The sequence below is a fragment of the Notamacropus eugenii genome, chromosome 2 (assembly GCF_028372415.1).
Source record: "Notamacropus eugenii isolate mMacEug1 chromosome 2, mMacEug1.pri_v2, whole genome shotgun sequence".
Taxonomy (NCBI): Eukaryota; Metazoa; Chordata; class Mammalia; order Diprotodontia; family Macropodidae; genus Notamacropus; species Notamacropus eugenii.
Window position 1 is genome coordinate 388,584,565 of NC_092873.1, and position 19,850 is coordinate 388,604,414.

The 19,850-nt window shown below is 42.1% G+C and overlaps 1 protein-coding gene across 1 annotated transcript in view; it reads left to right on the forward strand.

Moving 5' to 3' along the window:
* The first annotated feature begins 2,781 nt into the window (after positions 1-2,781).
* Positions 2,782-19,850, forward strand: part of ABCB10 (ATP binding cassette subfamily B member 10) — a 39,798-nt gene continuing 22,729 nt past the window's right edge. The window contains exons 1-3 of the mRNA XM_072647473.1: positions 2,782-3,253; positions 14,051-14,251; positions 17,232-17,434. Coding sequence (XP_072503574.1) covers positions 2,824-3,253; positions 14,051-14,251; positions 17,232-17,434 — 834 coding nt within the window. The 5' untranslated portion in view covers positions 2,782-2,823. The remainder of the gene's footprint in view (positions 3,254-14,050; positions 14,252-17,231; positions 17,435-19,850) is intronic.

Sequence of the window (19,850 nt, forward strand, 5' to 3'; positions counted from 1 at the left end):
ATGTAAGTAGCAATTCAAGCTTCACCAAGCACTTTACATAAAGACTCATTTGATCTTCACAACAAACACCCTTATGAGGTTGCTACTCCTGCTGGCATTATACACACACACACACACACACGCACAGATGTATATTGGTGGGTTGGTTGTTGTCCTTTACCCAGAAGAGGACCAAAATGACATCACCATGATAAAGTCAAGTTTCAATATGTCCGACTGTGGCTGATCAGACCAACATGAGCTTGGAATGCTCTACCACAGATTGGGCAGAGATAGTCCGTTTGAATATTTGGGGTGGATATCCCAAATTTGCGCATCCTATGTTTACTTAGTGCTGTCTCAATTCTGCTTTGCTCAAAGAGCACAGCACCCTTTCTGATATGGGCACACCATGCTGAGCAGTCCTGTGCCAGTGTCTCCCATGTTGCACAGTCAAATCCAAAGTTCTTGAGAGAGACCTTGAGGGTGTCCTTGTGTCACTTCTTCTGGCCACCATGTGATCGCCTGCCCCATGCAAGTTCTCTATAAAACAGTCTTTTTGGCAAGCGTACATTCTGAATTCGAACAACGTGGCCAGCCCATCAGAGTTGCGCTCTCTGAAGCATAGTTTGAATACTTGGCAGTTCAGCTCGAGCAAGGACTTCAATGTCTGGTACCTTATCATGCCAGGTAATCCTCAGAATTTTCCTAAGACAGTTCAAGTGGAAGTGATTCAGTTTCCTGGCTATTAGAGTCAGGACATACAACCAGGTTACGGTCTTGCAGAGTGTTAGCGGACTTCACCGTGATCCACCATGATTTCTACAGCTACAACCTGACAAGATGATGCCAAGTGAAAGAATGAAGTGAAGTTGCCTCCAAGGCCTGGAGAGCTCAGCCTTCACACCATGCCAACCCAGTGCCACTGGACTGCCATTGTCTTTTCCCCCTATGTCCACACTAATGCCAGGCATTCGCAGTGAGCATCTTCTGTATCTCAAAGGGACTGGATTTAGGCTCAGGAAGACCTGGTTTCCAATCCCCCCTCCACCACTTAGTGTGTTGATCTTGAGCAGGTCCATTAAGCTCTCAGCCTCAGTTTCCTTCTGTGTAAAATGGTGACAATACCTCTGGGCTCATCTCACAAGGTTGTTGTGTGGATGGAATGACATAACGTATGTAAAACAGTTTTACAGACTTTAAAGAGCTATAATATCCCTATCAGCAGGTGACACTCTCACTCTGACTCAAAACCCACAACTCTTGAACCTTCAGACAAAAACGCGCAAGGTCTTCCCGGTATGGCGCGGGCAGGCTGCCTGGCTTCTTTGGGAAAGTAGTGGGAGGTGGAGATGCGCAGGCAGGTGGGCCCGGGTGGGACTCTAAGCGGGGCTGTTTCATTAGCAGTGAGGGTCTGAAGAAGCCCCGTGGGCCTCCTGAGCCTCAGTTTACCGATCCGTGCAAGGGGGATAAAGACAACACCTGCGTGTACCTCCTCGGGTTCTTGTGAGGCTAGCTGCAGAGAATGTGTGTGCGGTCACGCACGTGAAACTCGACATCAGTGTTGGTTCTTTATTACTATCATCTCATCCTCGTCGTCGTTAGCCAGGGGCTCTGCCCACTGCACTTCCAATCTTTGAATGTCTCGCATTACTGTGGACTCGGTCCGGCGGCACCCGGTCTCTCGGCAGCTTCGTTTCATCCTGATCTTTGGCATCCTCTGATCGAGTCTGTCCGTATGGCCTTGGACGGCGGCGTGAGAAACGGCACGCCCAAGGATTCCCAGATTACAAGGGGGGCGTGGTGAACCTTGGGAAGAGCGCGAAAAAGATCCCAGAGTTTGTACGGCGCAGCCGCAGAATTCAATCCCAAGCTTTCCCCGTGCTTCTTTCTGCTCCGTAACTCAGGACCCTTGGTTTAGGCCCCCTGGTGGCGCCTGGTGGAATCGACAGTCTCTTCTGAGGCTGAAGCACTATTGGAAACACCAGGGGACACTATAGGGAGCATTGTTGGGGTGGGCAGCGGACCGGGAGGATCTAGGGCACTTGGGAAAGGGCTGGTTTACTTTCTGAGCATCCCTGACGTTTTGGGGCACGTTCGGGGATGGGGTGCAGGTTCAGAAGAGGGGGAGCAGGTAGTGGGCAGGGGGTGCCCTTGGGCCTCGGGGAATGGAGAAGAGAGTATTGGGGGCACGAGGGGACATAACGCGGCTTCGGAGGGAAGCGCATGGACTAGCACGTGTTCTGGCCCACGGAACGAGCATGCCGGTGGTTGTCAGTTCAAACTGAGTTTGAATTTCCTCCGAAGTTGCGTAGAAGATGGGATGGACGTAGGGATGGGGTGCCCGGGGGCGGGGACACAAGGCTAAGGAGGACTGAATGCAGTCTGGGGGCGGGCGCCTAGCTCAGACTCTGGGGGCCCTGGGGACCGAGGCCCGCGCACTGCCTGAGGCTGGGGCCGGGTGTCGCGCGCAGGGGTGGGGGAGAGGGGAGTGGGGGGCCCCCTGCGAAGGCTGGCCCCCGGTCTCAGATAAAGAAGGATGACATAGCAGAAACTCGGAACAGTGTTATCAGGGGCAGGCAGAGCGGGCGGGGCCGGAGGAGCCGCGCACCAGCCCCAAGCGCCGGAGCGCCTCTGTAGCCAGCCGCCGCCGCCCGCCGCGGCCCTCTCCCGGCTCGGCCGCCGAGCCTGCAGCCCGGCCCGGGCTCCCGGGGTACAGGTGGGGTGGGGGGACCGGCCCCTCAGCCAAGAAGTAGGAACTACGGAGTGGGCGGCGCGGGCGCCGCTGACGCTCGCTGCATTCCCGGGGGTGGGGGGCGGGTGTCCCGGGGCACTCCGGGCCCTATGGCGAGCTTCCCCGCCTGCGGCGGCGGCGGCCTCCCCCCGCTGCTGCTGCTGCTGCTCCGGCGCGCGCGCGGCTGCTCCTCCCGATGGGCTCTGGCCGCGGCCCGCTCCCCGCTGCCGGGGCTCCCGCGCTGCTGCAGCGGCGGTCCCAGCGCCGCCCCCGGGCCGCCGCCGTCCCTGGGCCGGGCAGCGCGGCTCGCGCGGCTCCTGGGGCTCGGCGCCGGGCCCTCCGGCGGCCGCAGGTGCAGGACGACCGGCGCGGGAGACGGCCCGGCGCAGAGAGCCGCTGCTGCCCGGCTCGGGAGCGACGGCTCGGCCGCTGCCGCGGCGGGAAGTGGCGGCGGCGTCCGCGACCGTTCTCCGCGGGTTGGCCGCTCGGAGGCCAAGAAGCTCCTGGGCTTGGCGTATCCCGAGCGCTGGAGGTTAACAGGTAGGTCTTCCCCGCCCTTGACTTTGACTCCTCCGCCCGTCTTCTGCCGAAGGCCGCCGGCCAGCCGGGCCGTGCGGGCCCTGGCCGCAGGGACCACCGAGTGACCGCCGCCGGCCTCGGAGCCCCGCCCGGTGCGGGTTGGGCACAACTTTGGGGGTTTGTTTTTTTAATAGAAAGGATCGATGAGGCGGGAAGGAGCGCGGGCATTAGAGCCCGAAGACCCGACTTTGAATCGCAGCGCTGCCCCTCAGCTTGCCTGCGTGCGCTCGGCCAAGAAACTTTCCGATTGCGAGCCCGGCTGCCCTCCTCTGTTAGGGACAAACTACCTCCCAGGGACGCAGTGGAGACTGCTGGGGAGGAACCGGGTTAGACTCTGACTCGGCCACTGAGTACGTTTGTGACTAGGACAGGCCGCCCCCTCCGGTCCTCACCCTTCAGTGTACCGGTGAAGGGGTAAGTTGGGACAGACAGACCACTTGCAGGAGCCCTTCGGCTCTAAGTCCATCTGGCCGCCGCTGATTCCTTATCGTTACCGTGTGTGAAAGTTGGGGCTTCACAAGCTTGCGGGGCCAAGAGAACACTTAACAGAGCAGTTCGACTGATTTTTTCTCCCAGACCACTCTATTCCCAGCTCAACAAATATCCCCGTATAGTCTGCAGAAACAGGTCCAGTAGAGCCTCTGGATCTCCGTGTGTCTGAATTGCTCAGTTAGAAATCTGGTTGATCCTGTCTTTCCAAACTGGCCGAGCTGTCCATCAGCAGACATTTACTAAGAACTCGCTATGTGTCGGGTACGTGCTACGCTCCGAGCATACAGAGAAAGGCAAAAAGCAGTCCCTGCCCTCAAGAAGCTTATTTAAAATGGGGGAGACTACTTGTAAATAGTAAGGTGTAGAATGAGAAGGCTTAGTTATGTGTGCGGGGAGAGGGGCGGAGAAGAAATCCTGTGGAGGGTGGTGTTTGGTATGTCTTGGAAGAAGTCAGTGACGTCAAGAGGTAGAGGTGAGGAGGAAGACCTTTACAGGTACGGGGGATAGCTGGTGGAAAGGCATGCATAGGAGACTTCCTCATGTGTGAGGAAAGCATGTAGGTCATGGGTCATGGTCTGGAAAGGTAGAAAGGGAGTATGAAATGCCAGACAGAGGACTTTATATTTGGTTCTGGAAGTAATAGGACTAGTAGAGTTTATTGAGCACAGGAGCCGAGCATTGTGGTCATGGGACCTGCCCCTTAGCAAGATCATTTTGACAACTTTGTGAAAGATAGATTCCAGTGGGGAGAAATTGGAGGCAGGGAGACTAATTAGACAATGAACGTTGGAATTAGGGTGGAGGTGTTGTGAGGGGAGAAAAAGGGATGTGTACAAGAGATGTTATTAAAGTAGAAACATAGAGATTTGGTTGTGTGAGGTGAGTAAGAGGGAAGAATCCAGAAGGATACTGAAGTTGGGAACCTGGGAAAATGGGAGGATGGTGGTGATGGGGTGAGGGATACAGGAGTGTTTGAGGCAGAGGAGCAAACAGGATGCAGGATATGAGATAAGATGAAGGATGTGACCAGCCAGAAAAGTGAGCATAGATGAGTATGTATTGAAGCCCTCCATGGTGGACTTACCTGTGTGCTTTCACAAAGCACCACCAACTAACCTGACAATTCTTCCCCTGCCCTTTCCTATACTCTTGGTTTATATGTATGGACTCTGTGACATCCTGGTGTAGTCTTTCCCTTCTGTTGCTTACCTGTATGGTAAAGACATCTCCCCATTACCTGATTTTCCCAGGCATTCAATATCCCCAAAACCGTATTTAAATCAAGACCCTTAACCACACTAAACAATGTTTCTTCCATGTGGAAAGTGGGCCTACTTGGGTGGGTCATTCCAATAAATGCCTTTCTTTAACTTGGAGACTTCCCAATTTCTTCAGGAATTTCTTCAGGACAATAGGACCTAACCATCTATTCTTCATCAGTTGCATTCTCCAGTAACAGGGCAGTTCAAAGGAAGGGAAGATTTGAGAGAAAGATAGTGAATTCTTTTTTGGACATGTTGCTTTGAATATAAGGCCTTAGCCTAAAAGGCCAAAGTCTCCCATTGCATCCTGGGTCATCTCCAGTCATTCTGATGAATATCTGGTCACTGGATCCACATGGCTCCGGAGGAGAAGTGAGGTTGGTGACCTTGCACCTCCCTCCCTCACTCAAAACAGAGTCAAGTTCAAGTCATATCATCATTTCTCTGATGTCATTGTCCGCTTTGAAAATGAAGGACGAACGCAACTTGCTTTGGATATGCCTACAAGTCATTAATGCTGGATTGATTCGTAGAAGAGAGAATAGGGCTGAAGATATAGAACTGGGAATTATCTGCATAGAGGTAGTAATTGAGACAATGGGAGCTGATTTGATCCCCCAGAGAAATAGAATATAGTGAAAAGAGAAGAGGACCCAGCTTTCAGATATTTATTTTGACTAGTCTTAGCTGTAGACTTATTCCTATTGTTATGTAATTTGAGTCGTGTAATTATTTTTTTCTCAGGGTGAAAATAAAAACCTTCCAACTTTTTGGTTACTCAATACTGTTTCTGCCTACTGAATTCCAATTGCCTCACCTTCGATTAGCTTGAAACTTTTTTCAGGGCAACTAATATGTTTATAGTCGGGGATCTGGAAATGAAAAAACTTTGAGAAAATGTAGCTAAATCTTGAAAGCATTGAAAACAACCCAAAATGTTTTTACCCCTCCAAACTTAGGATTTCAGTGTAAGATCTTCACAGGAAACAAACTCCCCTCACCTATACAGACCATCATCTCATCTCCAATTTATAGTCTTACAGAATTTGATTTGGGGAAAAAAATAAGTATTTTCTTAAAAGAAATGAATAACAAAATATGCATTCATAGCTTTCAAAAATCATAATTCATAGGTTTAAAAGGCAATTTTTGTGGCTTAGTTTGTCACCAGTACTAGCTGAACAAGGCATGGTTTAGTAGAAAGCGTGTTAACTCTAGAATCAAACTTGGTTTCACGTTGTTTTGCTCTGCTACTTACTCCTTATGTGATCATGGGCACGTTTTTCACCTCTCTGGAGCTCATTTTTCTCGTCTGTAAGATGAAGGTTGAGGGTGTTGGATTGAGTGACCTCTGAGGTCCCTTCTAGCTCTTAATTTAGGATCCTATGTAATTATGGCAAGAGGTATAATGGATAGGGAGCTCCCTTCAACCAGGACTGTCTGACATATCATCCACTTGCATAAGGTCATTTAACTTATCAGTGTTTTAGTCAGCTCTTAAGGGTCAGAGAAAGTACTGACCTACATTGGTAGAAGAAAATTCTTCATCTTGGAATTCCCTAAGCCAATGAAATCGCAAGTCCGGTTGCCATCCGTATACCTAGGAAATAATGCTAATTTTAAGCATGTCAGTTAAAACTTAAAAGGTACCTTTCTTTTAAATTATTTTAAGGGTTTTAGAGACTCCAAAAGACTGCAAATTTGGTTAAGAATCTTGAAGAGACACAAGAGTATGGAAGACTATATTTTAAAACGTGGGGTTTTATTAAATATTTGTTCAGTCGTTTCAGTTGTGTCTGACTCTTCTGTGACCCCATTTGGAGTGTTCTTGGCAAAGATCCTGGAGTGGTGTGCCATTTCCTTCTCCAGCTCATTTGACAGATGAGGAAATGGAGGCAAACAAGGTTAAGTTGCTTGTCCAGGGTCACACAGCTAGTAAGTGTCTGAGATCATATTTGAACTCAGGAAAATGAATCTTCCTGACTTCAGACCTGGCACTCTATCCATTGTGCAATTGTGTTTATCCAGCTTCTTCCTCAAAACCATCCTGGGACATAGGGAGAAAGAATATTGTTACTCATTTTGAAGATGAGAGAGCAAGTTCAGATAGGGTAACAGGATTATGGAATCTTGTTTGGTAAGGGATCCCAGGGATCATCTAATTCAGATCCCTCATTCTATAGATGAGGGAAATGAGACAGCTATCTAAAGTGATACAAATTTAGGTCCTCAGACTTACAATCCATTGTTTTCACTGCACCTGTTATTAGCCTCCATTTACATAACCAATAAGTGTTTGGCTGGTAAATTGTTCAGAGGGCAGGCACCTTGTCACTTTAAATTGATTTGTTAGGCAGCATTGATCAATAAACATTTATTAAGTAACTACTTACTCACTCTGTGCTAGGCACTGTACTAGGCACTAGGGATACTAAAAGGGGCAGACAGCTCCTGTTCTCAAGGAGCTCACAGTCTAATGGTTTATTAGACAACATTCTAGCCTTGAAGCTTCCCTTGGCTACCTGTTAGCTGGGTGGTCATGGACAAGTTATTTAGCCTCTCTGGGCTTCAGTTTCCTCCTCTATAAAATGAGAGGATTGTCCTAGTTGACCTCTGAGTTCTCTTCTGATTCTAAACCTGTGTTCCTGTGACTTCTTGGCACTCTGCACAGTTCTGGGACTTATTAGTTATAGATGCCTTGTCTAAAGGTATTTTTCATGTTTCCATGCTGGGAGTGCCCTGTACTGGGAGTTCCCTACTCTGATTAAAACACAAGTCTGGACTGTGGGTTCTTAACCACAGTTAAACTAACCACAGTTTTGGCTTATGAGCCCTTTTTGACAAGCTGGTGTTTTTGTTGCCTGCATAAATAATGATTAGTGAAATGAAGGTGTAAATTTTTTCCCCATTCACATTCTTGAAATCCTTGAAATCTAGATATTGACTCCTTAGGAGAGGTTAAAAACTCCAGGCCTAGATAAACATCACAAAAAAGTATTTTATTAGGAGTTTAGAAGACTTAGGAGCTTTATCAGTTTTCTTTTCCTCATCCTAAATAATGAACACTAATACTTGCCTTGCCTATAATGTTATGAGACTCAAATTTATTTGGAAGCGCTTTGTCTAGTATAAAGTGCTAGACAAATATAAGGTATTATCTTTGCTCATATGATTGATTTAGATTATTAAATATATAAAATCTGGATTTGGTCATGATGATATACCACATTTTTAATAAGAGACGCTCTCAGGAAAATTATGTTGATTTTTAGTAGCCTAGGGCCAAAATGATTTTTTTTTTCCTTTCCTCTTTTTTAAAAGAAAATTTTAACTCTTCTACCAGGTCATCATACTAACCCTGATTTGCCTATCCTCTCCCAAGGGCATGCATTTATACTCAGCCTCACTGATACTTTGAGAAAATAAAGCTAATAACAATCTTAAAATAAATCAAAGTATATACCTCCTTTTCCTGTAAAATGGGCTAATATTTTGATAGGTGGATTTGAAGACATGTGTTCCTCAAATTGGGGTCAGGATGTGAGGGCAGGGAATTTGGATTTTCCATAGAGAATGTGGTTGTTTTTTATAGTAAGTAAATATTGGAAACTAAGGAGCTCTCCTATTGGGGAATGGTAAAACAAATTGTGGTACATGAATGTAAGAAAATATGTAATTGTGCCAAAAGAAATGATGAAATGGATGGTTTCCGAGGAAACTGGGAAGACTTGTGAGCCTGCACCTAGCAAAGTGAGGAAAAATCAGGAGTATGATTTACACGACAGTAACTTTATACAGAAAACCAGTTTTGAAAAGCTTTAGAATTGATCAGTTAAATGATAAATTGCAGGTCCAAAAGAATAAAAATAAATCATGCCATTCTCCTTCTGACAGAGAGTTGTGAACTGAAAATGCAGAAAGAGATATACCAAGCTGATTTGGGAATTTGTTTTGCTGGATTATGTACTTTCGTATTTGGGGTTTTTAAATGTTGCTTAAATTTAGTTGGAGATGGTTACAAGAACAGATTAATAATGAAGTAAAATATTGCTGTTGAGAAGAATTTGTACAGCAGTAAATGCAAAGTAAACAAAACAAAAAAAAGCACAGCATTATAAGGACAAATTTCCATAAAGTCATAATGATTCATTGGATCATGGGACACATTCAAACCCATCAAGATCTTGGCAATATGCATCCAGAGTAAAGTAGGGTTTATCAGTTATAAAAAGCATTTTCAAAGTTGCTTATAAGAGAACTACTATCTTTAAAAGACTGAATTATGTAATGATTAATTCCATATAACCCTTTGAAGGACATAGTTAAAAAGTATTTGTGTTATTTTGTTGTTTTTTTCATTTAATGCTCTTGAAATTCAATCTAAAGCACATACCGAAAAGGCACTGATAAAATTCTTTTTTAAAAATAAAATATAAGCTCTAAATTATTAGAATAGTGACACTCCCTTCTTTTTTATCCTTTCCACAGTGTCAGATGTTTCAAATCAGTTAAGATGTCTGCAGAAATTGAACCTCAAACAAACTTGTATAAGATAAATTATTTATATCTTTTTAAAAGAACCCATCATATGAAAAGCTTATAAAATATGTGCCAAAAGTAGGTTTTAGAATTAATTGTAGTTCTTCTAAGGAATAACTGGTCAGTGTCTCCTAACCTTAACCTCTACCATTGCTCCACTTTTTCCTTTTAGTATAAGAATTTACAGCAAGTTTCTTCTTGTGGTTAGTTAGAAAGTTGCTCTGTAGCTTTCTTTCCCTTGATAGCTCTTTATCTCATCAACCAAAAGGTAGCTTGAGATTCCAGATGTTTGCCGTCTGCCTCTAGGGTGGGACTACTGGAATAAGAAACAGCTACTGCACCGTTCTTGCTATCTGACTGATAGGGACCACTGAATGCTTAATCATTCAGCCACATGTAAGAAAAAAAAAACGAAACCCTTGAACACTGTATAATTTGTGTGAAAACATACTATTAATTTTCCTGTCATGTTTGTACCCTTTAAACAGTAATACTGCTATGAAGGATTCTTTTTAGGGTTTTCCTTCCATGCCCTCCAAGTCCAGATTCCCTCAGGCAATTAGCAATATATCTTAACCACCTTGTTTTAATTTAAGGCATCTTTTGAGGGCTACAGAATACCTTTCAGATTCCTGATAAAGAGTTCTGTGCATTGTTCCTGGGACTATTTTACCAATCTTATTTGCATTCTTTACCACTTTTTTAGTTATTTTGTTTAAATGAATCAGGTATTAGTGAAGTTCCAAGAACTTACTGATTGTTCTCAGAAATACCCTCTCTGGAAGGGAGGGAGCAATACAGAGGAGTCCCTTCCTATTGCCAGTGCAGGGACCTTGTCTCTGAAATGAGGCAGGGACCCTTCATGTTTCTATTAATGAACCTTATCTTCATGATGTTTTACCTTTCCCTTTTGGCAAACAATATCCTTTTTTTTTGACTCTTTGGAATTCCTGGTCTGGCAAAATATCAGGAAAGCAAAGTAAAAGGAATTTTAACACACTTGAAGGATCAAAAGGATGATGACTACTTAAGGACGAAAGTTGCTAAGTTAAGATTAGGTAATATTGGGGGCTCGTTGAAAATTTGAGAAATGCAGGAAGAAAAGGAGATTAATTTTAAGTATTGGTAGTGTATACGTCATGAAATGAAAAGAAGTAATGGAATTTTTTGGGAGAAGCCTCTCATGACACTTGAGTTGTAAATTTAAGTGAGCCTGAGAGGTTTGAGCAAAGCAATTCATATTCATTTAGTAAGTATTTATTAAGTACCAGGTGCCAAGTACCATACCAGGTACTAGGAATAAAAAGACGAAAGAGCAAAACCAGAGGAAGTGAGTTAAGAGAATAAGCAGACTGAGAGTAATGGAAGGAGTCCTGGCTTTAGGCAAGAGTTCTTAACCTGATGTCTGTGAACCTTAAAATATGTGTGTGTGTGTGTATGTATATGTATATACATGCACACACATACATGTATGTATACATATACACTCTGTATATATATATTCATATATGTTGATAATCATTCAACTTCTTTGGGCCTCACTTTCTTCACTTCTAGAAAATTATTTAGAAAGACCTCTACATCTTTGAGCTTATGGAAAAGGAACTGAAATATTTGATCTTTTTTTTTTTGCTTTGCATTTGCTTTTTACAAAAAGAGGCAAAATACAAGAAAATAAGCTTATATCAGACATTTAGTCAGCATAGTGTAGTGGATGGAGTGCTGGATTTAGAGTCAGTTGGGTTCAGATCCTTCCTTGGACACGGTTTAGATGTGTGACCACAGGCAAATCAGTTAGTCTTTATGAGTCTCAGATGGTCCTCTAATTTTTAATTACTGAGTTATAGGTAGGTTGCAGATTGATAATATGAAGATGGAGGAAGTCTCCATACTGGGGAAGTCACAGATTCATGACTATATTGAATTAGTAAAAATACATTTTCTACAGTTTATCCCAAGACACTTTACAGATGCAATTCAGCTTCCTGAATTGCATTCCTGAATTAACATTTGTCAATTCAATTGAACAAACATTTATTAAGCTTCTCCTATAGACCAAGGAAAGCGCTGCTTTTTTTTTTTTTTAAACACTAGGTACTGTTCAACTCAAAACACTGAGTTAGAGTCTCTATCATTTGTGCTTCTACCCAGCTTCAACTATTATTTTTAGATTGGGGTTTGGAGTCAATGCTCCCAAGTTTTGGAACAAGGCTTGAATTGGATTTCTTGTCTAGCTTTACAACATCCACTGGGCCATGATTATGATCACTAACTTCCTATACTCTGATTCAGAATTTCATGAGTCATGTAACTGCTCATTTGGTGTAGTGAAGAACTATGCCTGAGGACGTAAGGTCAGGACCTAGCAGCCTTGTTATATCTGGGGTTCAAGAATAGTTCCGATTTCTCCAGAGCTGTTTTTTGTGTTTGTTTGTTTTAAACAAACTACTAAATGAACATTTTATGCAGATTTGGCCATATGATTCATATTCAAGCTTATGATGGGTTGGGAATAACTATTGCTAACAACATATTTGGGAACCTTATATGAAAGTCCTTTGAGGAGCTCTGTGTCAGAATTGGAATCCAGCCATCGAAACAGTACTCATGTCGTTAGTTATGCTCTCCTTTGGCTCACCTAGATTTTTTTTTTTTTGCTGGTAATGTTATCTCCTCATTCTACTATTTACATTATGATAAACCTCTGTGTGCTTATTTGGGATTCTAGATTATATAGGATGTCCTGAAAGTCTTAGTGTAATTTTATACTTATTCAAGCTTTTGGGACACTTGAGTTTGCATTCATGGTGTCCCTTTGCCCAAAAGATCTCATCTGTTCATCATGGCCCCCCATGTGAGGCACTGTGCATGGCATTTTGGGTGTTTGGCTACAAAGTCCCTCTTTTGGGGGACTCAGACATACGATTTCATTGGTATAGGGAATTCTTCACTGATGATCAGCAATTAAAAGCTTATGGCATTAGAGACTTGCCTAGGTCCCTCCTTGCTTAAGTGGGTTGCCCATGGTCCCACAAACTAGTCTCTAAAGAGGTAGGACTGGAATCCATGTCTTGCTGTCTCCCAGCCCAGCCTTCTGTTTCCTGCGCCATACTATCTCTCAAGATCAGGTGGTCCCTTATCACAAGTGAAATTCACCTAAGTATTCGTCAGGGAATGGTTTCCACCATTTATTTAAACTCAGCTGCTTCATTAAAGCTTTTCAGTGCAGTGGTTTCTATGGGCCATTAAGAGTTACTCAAGTTTGCAACTTAAGTATCACTTTGGCCTTTTCCCTCATAAAATATCAGTGTCTTTCTCTGCTCGGTAAAGTGTGCTACAATACTTGTTAAATTGATCCTCTTCATTCTGTCTCCTTTGAGACTCTCAGGTTGTCTCTAACTTGAGCTTAGCAATTTTTCCCTATTAGCCATCATCATCATCTAAAATAAAGTAGGCTCCTTAAATAAAGTATGGTTACAAACTTTTCTTAGTCTCCTTCAATCAACAATCAATAAACATTTAGCAAATGTCTGTTGTATATGTCAGGTACTGTGCTAGATGCTGGGACTATAAATACAAAGAATAAAGAATCTCTACCTCTGGTTTGTCTGTATAGCAGAGTGCAAGGCTTGGGGAGAGAATGGGTTTATATCCAGTGAGGTTGGAAAGTATGTTGGGAACAGGCTGTGAGGGGCTTTAAAAGATAAAAAGAGAAATTTTTATTTTAGAGAAAAGAAGCCACTGGAGTTGAGTAGAGGAGTCAGGTGGTCTGATTTGCACTTAAGGAAAATTCCTTTGGCAGTGGTGTGGAGGATGAGCTGAGGTGAGGGGACCAATTAGGAGGCTATCACAGTAATCTGAGAGGAGACACTGAGTTCAGATGCCTGAAATAAAGGGGATAGCTCTGTGAGTGAAGAGATTGGATGAGAGATGTTGTGGAAATGGAAATGGCAAAATTTGACCTCTTAATGGATGTATGGGGTGAGAGGGGGTAGCAGTTTCAGCTGAGTAATGACCTTGAAAGCCATATTGCAAAGGGATTAAGGAGTGAGTAAGACTTGAAGATGAAAGCAGAGAGTATAGATTACTATCCCCCACTTGACAAGGATAGTCTACAGTTCTTGGATACTATGAAAAGAGCAGCTGTGAAGTACTTTTGTTCTGACTTAATTTGTTACCATTTCCTAATGTAGAGAATGTTCATATCTGGAAATCCATCTAGGAAATGAGCCAGTAATTGGGGAGGGGAGGTGCCAAACAACAGGGACTCAACAGCCTTGCCCACCTGAGTACCATAGTTTGGATCTATGCTGGGTAAAGACTGACCACAAAGATTTTCCACAGGTGTCTAATGGAGACATTTTTAGAAAGTAGTGTCAGCAACTTAAATTCTGGACAGAGAAGCCAGTGTTCTTATCTTCTTTGCTACTGAAGCTCTGATGGGTTTTTCCGTTTTTCTTTTTAGCTGCGGTCGGATTCCTGACTATGTCCAGTGTCGTTACCATGTCAGCTCCCTTCTTCCTGGGAAAGATTATCGATGTCATTTATACAAACCCTGCTGGGGACTATGTAAACAACCTGACTCACCTCTGTGTCCTTCTGAGTGGAGTGTTTTTGTGTGGTGCTGCTGCTAACTCAGTTCGTGTCTACCTCATGCAGACTTCAGGTAAGAGCTGTCCATCACCTCAAAGAAGTATTTCTGCCCAGTATTGTAGACTTTATCTTGGCCCTTCCATTTCACCTGGACTTTAGCAGGGTTGGCTTGGTGAAAGTAGCACTGGATTCTGAGTCAGACCCAGAGACAAAAGACTTGGGTTTGACTCCAGCTCTTCTGCTTATAAGCTCTGTGACACTGGCCAAATCACTTGACTTGAGCATCATTTCCTTCCAATTGTAAAATGGATACAGTCATAGTTGTACTACCTACCTCACTATACTATTCAATAAGCACTTATTATGCACTTACTTCATGAGGCATTCTGCTAGACCCGGGGTATACAAAGACAAAATAGAAACTGTTTTCTGCTCTCAAAGAGGGAAAGAATGGTAACAACTAGGGGAAGAAGAAAAGGCCTACATTCTCAAGTGAGATAATGTAAATAAAGAACTTTATAAACTGTAAAGCCAATATAAACGTTAGCTGTTTACTAAATATTGCTATTTACTTTTGCAAAGCATGACTTTCTAATCAATGTTTCCTGGGACTTTGAACATGAAACACATTATAAACCGCAGCTTTTATTTAGTTTTATTGACTAACGTTTACTTTTATTTTTGATATGAACACCATTTTCTTGTATACTGAGTGTCTCTAATCCTGCCCTATCCCAAATACATACACCTAGCTTTCTCTTTGTTAAACATTAAAAAAAAAATTTTGATTTTAAGAAACACAAAATAATATGAGCATTGCCACATATAGAGTGGAACAGAAAAAGATGATCCTACATGAAACTATGGATCTTTATTATATACAGCTTGCTTTTCTTTTTTAAAACATATAACAAATTGAGCCTGTTACTTTCAAAGCTATCCTGCTTGTCTGTTTCCTACTGTTCTTCCTTCTATACTCTTGTACATTAAAAAAAAAAATGCTTCAGTGATCTTCCTTCCTTCCTTATTCCCCTCCTTTCTTCCCTCCCTTGCTTTCTTCTTTTCTCTTCCTCTCCCTTTTTGCATTTGTATTCCCAGCACCTTCCACAGTGCCTGGCACATATTAGGCACTTAATAAATGCGAGATATGATCACATATTCCCTAGGAATTTCATTCTGGAATCTGTGTGCAAGGTAAATTGGAGAGGAGAGGAAAAGGAAACAGACTCATTTGAAGGTTATAGTGGTCCAGGAGAGAGATGATAGGGGCTTGGACTATGGTCGTGGCTGTGTGAAGGGAGGCTAGAATTAACAGAATTTCCCAAATGTTTGTCCGAAGGAGAGGAAAGCATCAAAATGAGCTTGAGTGACTGACAAGAGAAGAATGGTGCCATCAAGACTGTTAGAGAGGAGGTGTGACTTTAGGAGGGGAGGTGATGAGTTCACTTTGGGCCATGTTAAATTTGAGATGCTGATGGGATACCCAGGTAGTGATGCTCATCAGGCATCTTGCCCTCCTAAGAATTTGGAGGGGAATAACACCACAATATAGATAGCCATAGTACCTATTATTGCATGATATATGCTTTCATTACAAAACTGCTCTATGGGCAATTTTGGGCTATTGACAAGCTTGCTTGTGAGACAGCAGGGAAGGCTTCTTGGAGGAGTGAGCATTTATTTGAATTGGGCTTTCAGGGAATTCAAAGAGTAAAGGCTTGAGAAAGAGCTTAGACTTAGGAAACAAGCTGGTCACAGGCAGAGGAAAGAGAGGGTTTCCTAGGGCTTGGGGTCAGAGAGTAATCCAGGTTGGAACATTAAGGAAGGGAAAGGAAGAGTATGAAATAACACTGGAAACTAAAGGGAGCACCAGATTGTGGAATACCTGAAATGCTAGGGCCACTGAGTTTATACAATGAGCACTGTAGAATAGTTGGAGAATTTTGAGCAAAGCGGAGACCTTTCTGACCAGAAGGATATCAGTTCATCTATGTGTCACAGACCCCATTAGACTGCCAGTTCTGCAAGGGCAGGAATAATATTTTAATCTTTTTATCTTTCTCAGCACCTAATACAGTATCCTGGACATAGTCATACTTAATAATGTTGCTAAACTTAGTGAATCTATAGGTCTTGATGATTGATTAGATAGGAGTGGCAGAGGAAAAGACACAACCAAAATGACCAAGGATTTTGAGCCTGGGTGATAGGGAAAAGGGGTAATATCATTGAAAGAAAAGAGGAAATAATGGGGAAGATCCAGTTTTGGCTGGGAGCAGGCAGGAGCGTACAAGGGGAGTGGTGATCTGAGTGAAGCTTTTCAATAGAAATCTAGTGTCTGAGTGAGTGCTGGTCCCATTATAATCAGCCCTGGTCAGATCACCTCTGGAGTTTGGTTCAGTTCTCACTGCCCTACTTTAGAAGAGACACAGACAAACTGGAATGTATCAAGACTCCCCCTCCCTCTTTTTACTGCCCTTCCCCTTCCCCCCAAATTAGGATGATGGAGAAAAAACAAAAAAAAAATCCCAAATTTGCTAGGTCATTGGAAGGAAATATATTTTTTTTAATAACATTATAGAATACGGAAGCTAAAAGAGGGATGTATTGCTTAAATACAAGATGAACTAACAAAGATTTTTATTTTTATTTGTGGAGCAGGTCTAGATTATTAAAAGGAAAACAATATTTCCTTTCAATGACCTACCAATGCTCATCTATAACTATTCTCCAATTTATAAGCTCAGAGAGTTGCTTAAGAAACTAGGAGGTTATGACTTGCTCAAGGTCACATAGCCAGTGTCAGATGTGGAACTTAACCCAGAACTTTTGATCCACTTTGGGCACTCTATCTTCTATGCCATAGTGCTTCAAAGATGATTAATACGTTGGGATATTCTTCTTCTACCATAGGAACAAGTAAAACTTGTTCTCCCAGATTCTGTCATAGCAAGTTGAACAGTGCAGTGAATTTAGGCTCAATTGCTAGTTGATTCTTGGACATTTTAGTAGGAGAACAATCTTCATACTTCTGTTCCCTTTTCTTTTTACAGGCCAGCGCATTGTGAATAGATTAAGAGGGAATTTATTCTCTTCTGTTCTAAAGCAAGAGGTTGCCTTTTTTGACAAGACCCGGACAGGAGAACTGATTAACCGCCTGTCCTCAGACACAGCGCTTCTAGGGCGCTCAATAACTGAAAATCTCTCTGATGGACTGAGGGCCGGAGCTCAGGCCTCAGTTGGCGTTGGAATGATGGTATGTTTTCTGGGATCACATATGGTACGTTCAGGGCCAGAACTTCTATTGGGCTAGAGGATTCACTGAACTCTTTCTGATGAATCTTGGAAGTCTACGCTTAGCCGAGAGTTCTGACTTCAGACTCTCTATACAGAGAAACTGCAATGATAAGTGCTAACAATTCAGAAAGAGATGAGTAGAACTATGAATTTTCTTGAGCCTTTAGGTCTTCCTTTCTCAAGGAGTTCTAACACTGAATTCTTCTGAAAATGCAACTCTCCGTTTTTCAAAACACTAGGAGTCACGTATATGCCATGCACCCTAGATTTCCCGGAACTCTATACCCAGGGCTTAAGGATAATAAAGGTATAGAACACTTCACGTATAGGCAAATGTTAGTTTAATCTCACTGAGAAAGAAAAGCCCTGGAGCATTCCATTTCTGTGTTGCAATATGGTGACAATTTTCCCTCTCTTTTTCCCTTATAGGAAAAAAAGTGGTAGTGCCTGTAACTCCAACTCCAGTGCAATTCTGTATAAATGATTATTTAAATACCTGTTGCAGTGAGACACTGAGCTAAGCCCTTGGGAATACAAAGGTCACACAAGATAGTCTATCAGCCTTTGCTCTTAAAGAACTTAGCATCCATCTGAGGAGATAGGACATGGACAAATAATTACAATGTAATATGAATTAGAATATCCTAGTGAAAAGGGAGGTGGTCCAATGAAGTGCAGGATTAGAGTAGTTAGGTAATAGACTTCTCCTGAGTTTATCTAATTACTTTTGAATAGAGAAGCTTATCTCAAAAAATTAAAAACTGAGTTGCGAACGTTTTAAACATTTCATACTTTGTATATTGTTTCCCTCTTACAGGTTATAGCACTCAGTAACAGTTCGTGTTCTCTCTTCCCTTTTTTTCCTCCACCCCCCAGGAAAGTTTTCATTCTACATATTATATTTGTGATGGAGACTATAATCTTTTATTAGTAAATGATTTTTCAAAAAAAAATTTTTTTTAAAGCTTGACTTTCCAGCTTTGTGCTATAGGCATCCTTTAAGGGTAAAAATATTAAATCACAAAACCAAATTCCCTGTCAGCTCACAGAAGGAAGGACTGTTCAATTCTATTCCATTCCATTCAACGAAATATTCAGCACCTACAATGTATAAGGCACTGTTACCAAAGTTAACCTTCTGGCATTCAGTCTCTTTCTCAGTTGAAGGAAGAAGCCCGCTAAAAGGGGGATCTTGCCTGTATTTACCTAGTCTTCCCCAAATATCGCAGGTCTATGTGTAGTTTTTAGGTAGGGAACAACTTTTTAATGTTTTTCCTGCACAAGAAAAATTCATCTGAGTTTCTGTTCATATTGAATAATTGACTTAAAGATAAGCTGGCAGCATCAACTTCTTCCATAATTATGGGACATGTGGTAGAGGAGTATGATCTGAGGGATACACAGTGTTTGGGAAGCTACTGGGTTTCTACTTTTGACTTGGCATCAAGTCCATTGTGTGCGTCTGAGAGTCTCCCTTTCGAAAAACCTGGGCTATCAGAAACCTAATGAGTTGTATTTAAAGAACTTATAAAAGGAACAAAAAACAGGAAACTGTCCAGGCTAAGGCAAGAATTAGTAAAATGGACAACTGAAAGTAATCTAAATGATAAAGGAAACCAGGAACTGGTTTTTGAAAAGACCAACAATTCACTGCCTCTGTGGAGATGATGTATGAGGTAAATCATCTCTAAAGACCAAGCCACTATTAACATATTCAATTAAGAACATAAAAATTCTAGTTACTGAACCCTGGAAGGGGTGATCACAATAAAAGTAAAATTAATAAAATATTCAGGCTCTATAATGCATAGTTTTATGCTAAGATATTTGATAGCTTAAATGAAATGGATAAATATCTCCAAAAATATAAAATAGTCAAACTAACAAAACAAAAGTAACCTTAGCAGACTGATCTTAGAAGGAAATGTCAAACATGCCTTTAATGAGTTGTTCCACAGGGGAATTCTTTCATTCTTTAAAAAACAAATACTCTCTTTATTATGTTGATTGTTTCTCCCTATAAAGAGGGCCTGCTACTAGATTCTTTCTGTGATGAAATGGAATTTTGTTTCACAAGCTTGACAGGAATGAGCCTGAAAAAGAAAATTACAAACCAAGACCATTAATAAACACCAGTCTGAAAACATAAGATAAAGTATTGACAAATATGTAATAAAAATAAAATATTGACAAATATATTAAAAAGTATTATGACCAAATAAGATTTATATCTGTAATTCAAGGACAGTTTAGTATTTGGGGGGAAATGTAATAAATTGTATCTGTAAGAAAAACAATTCAAATAACTAGATATAGAGAGGCTTTTGATAAAATAAAAAAAACATTTTAAAAATAGGAATAAAATAATTTTTTCT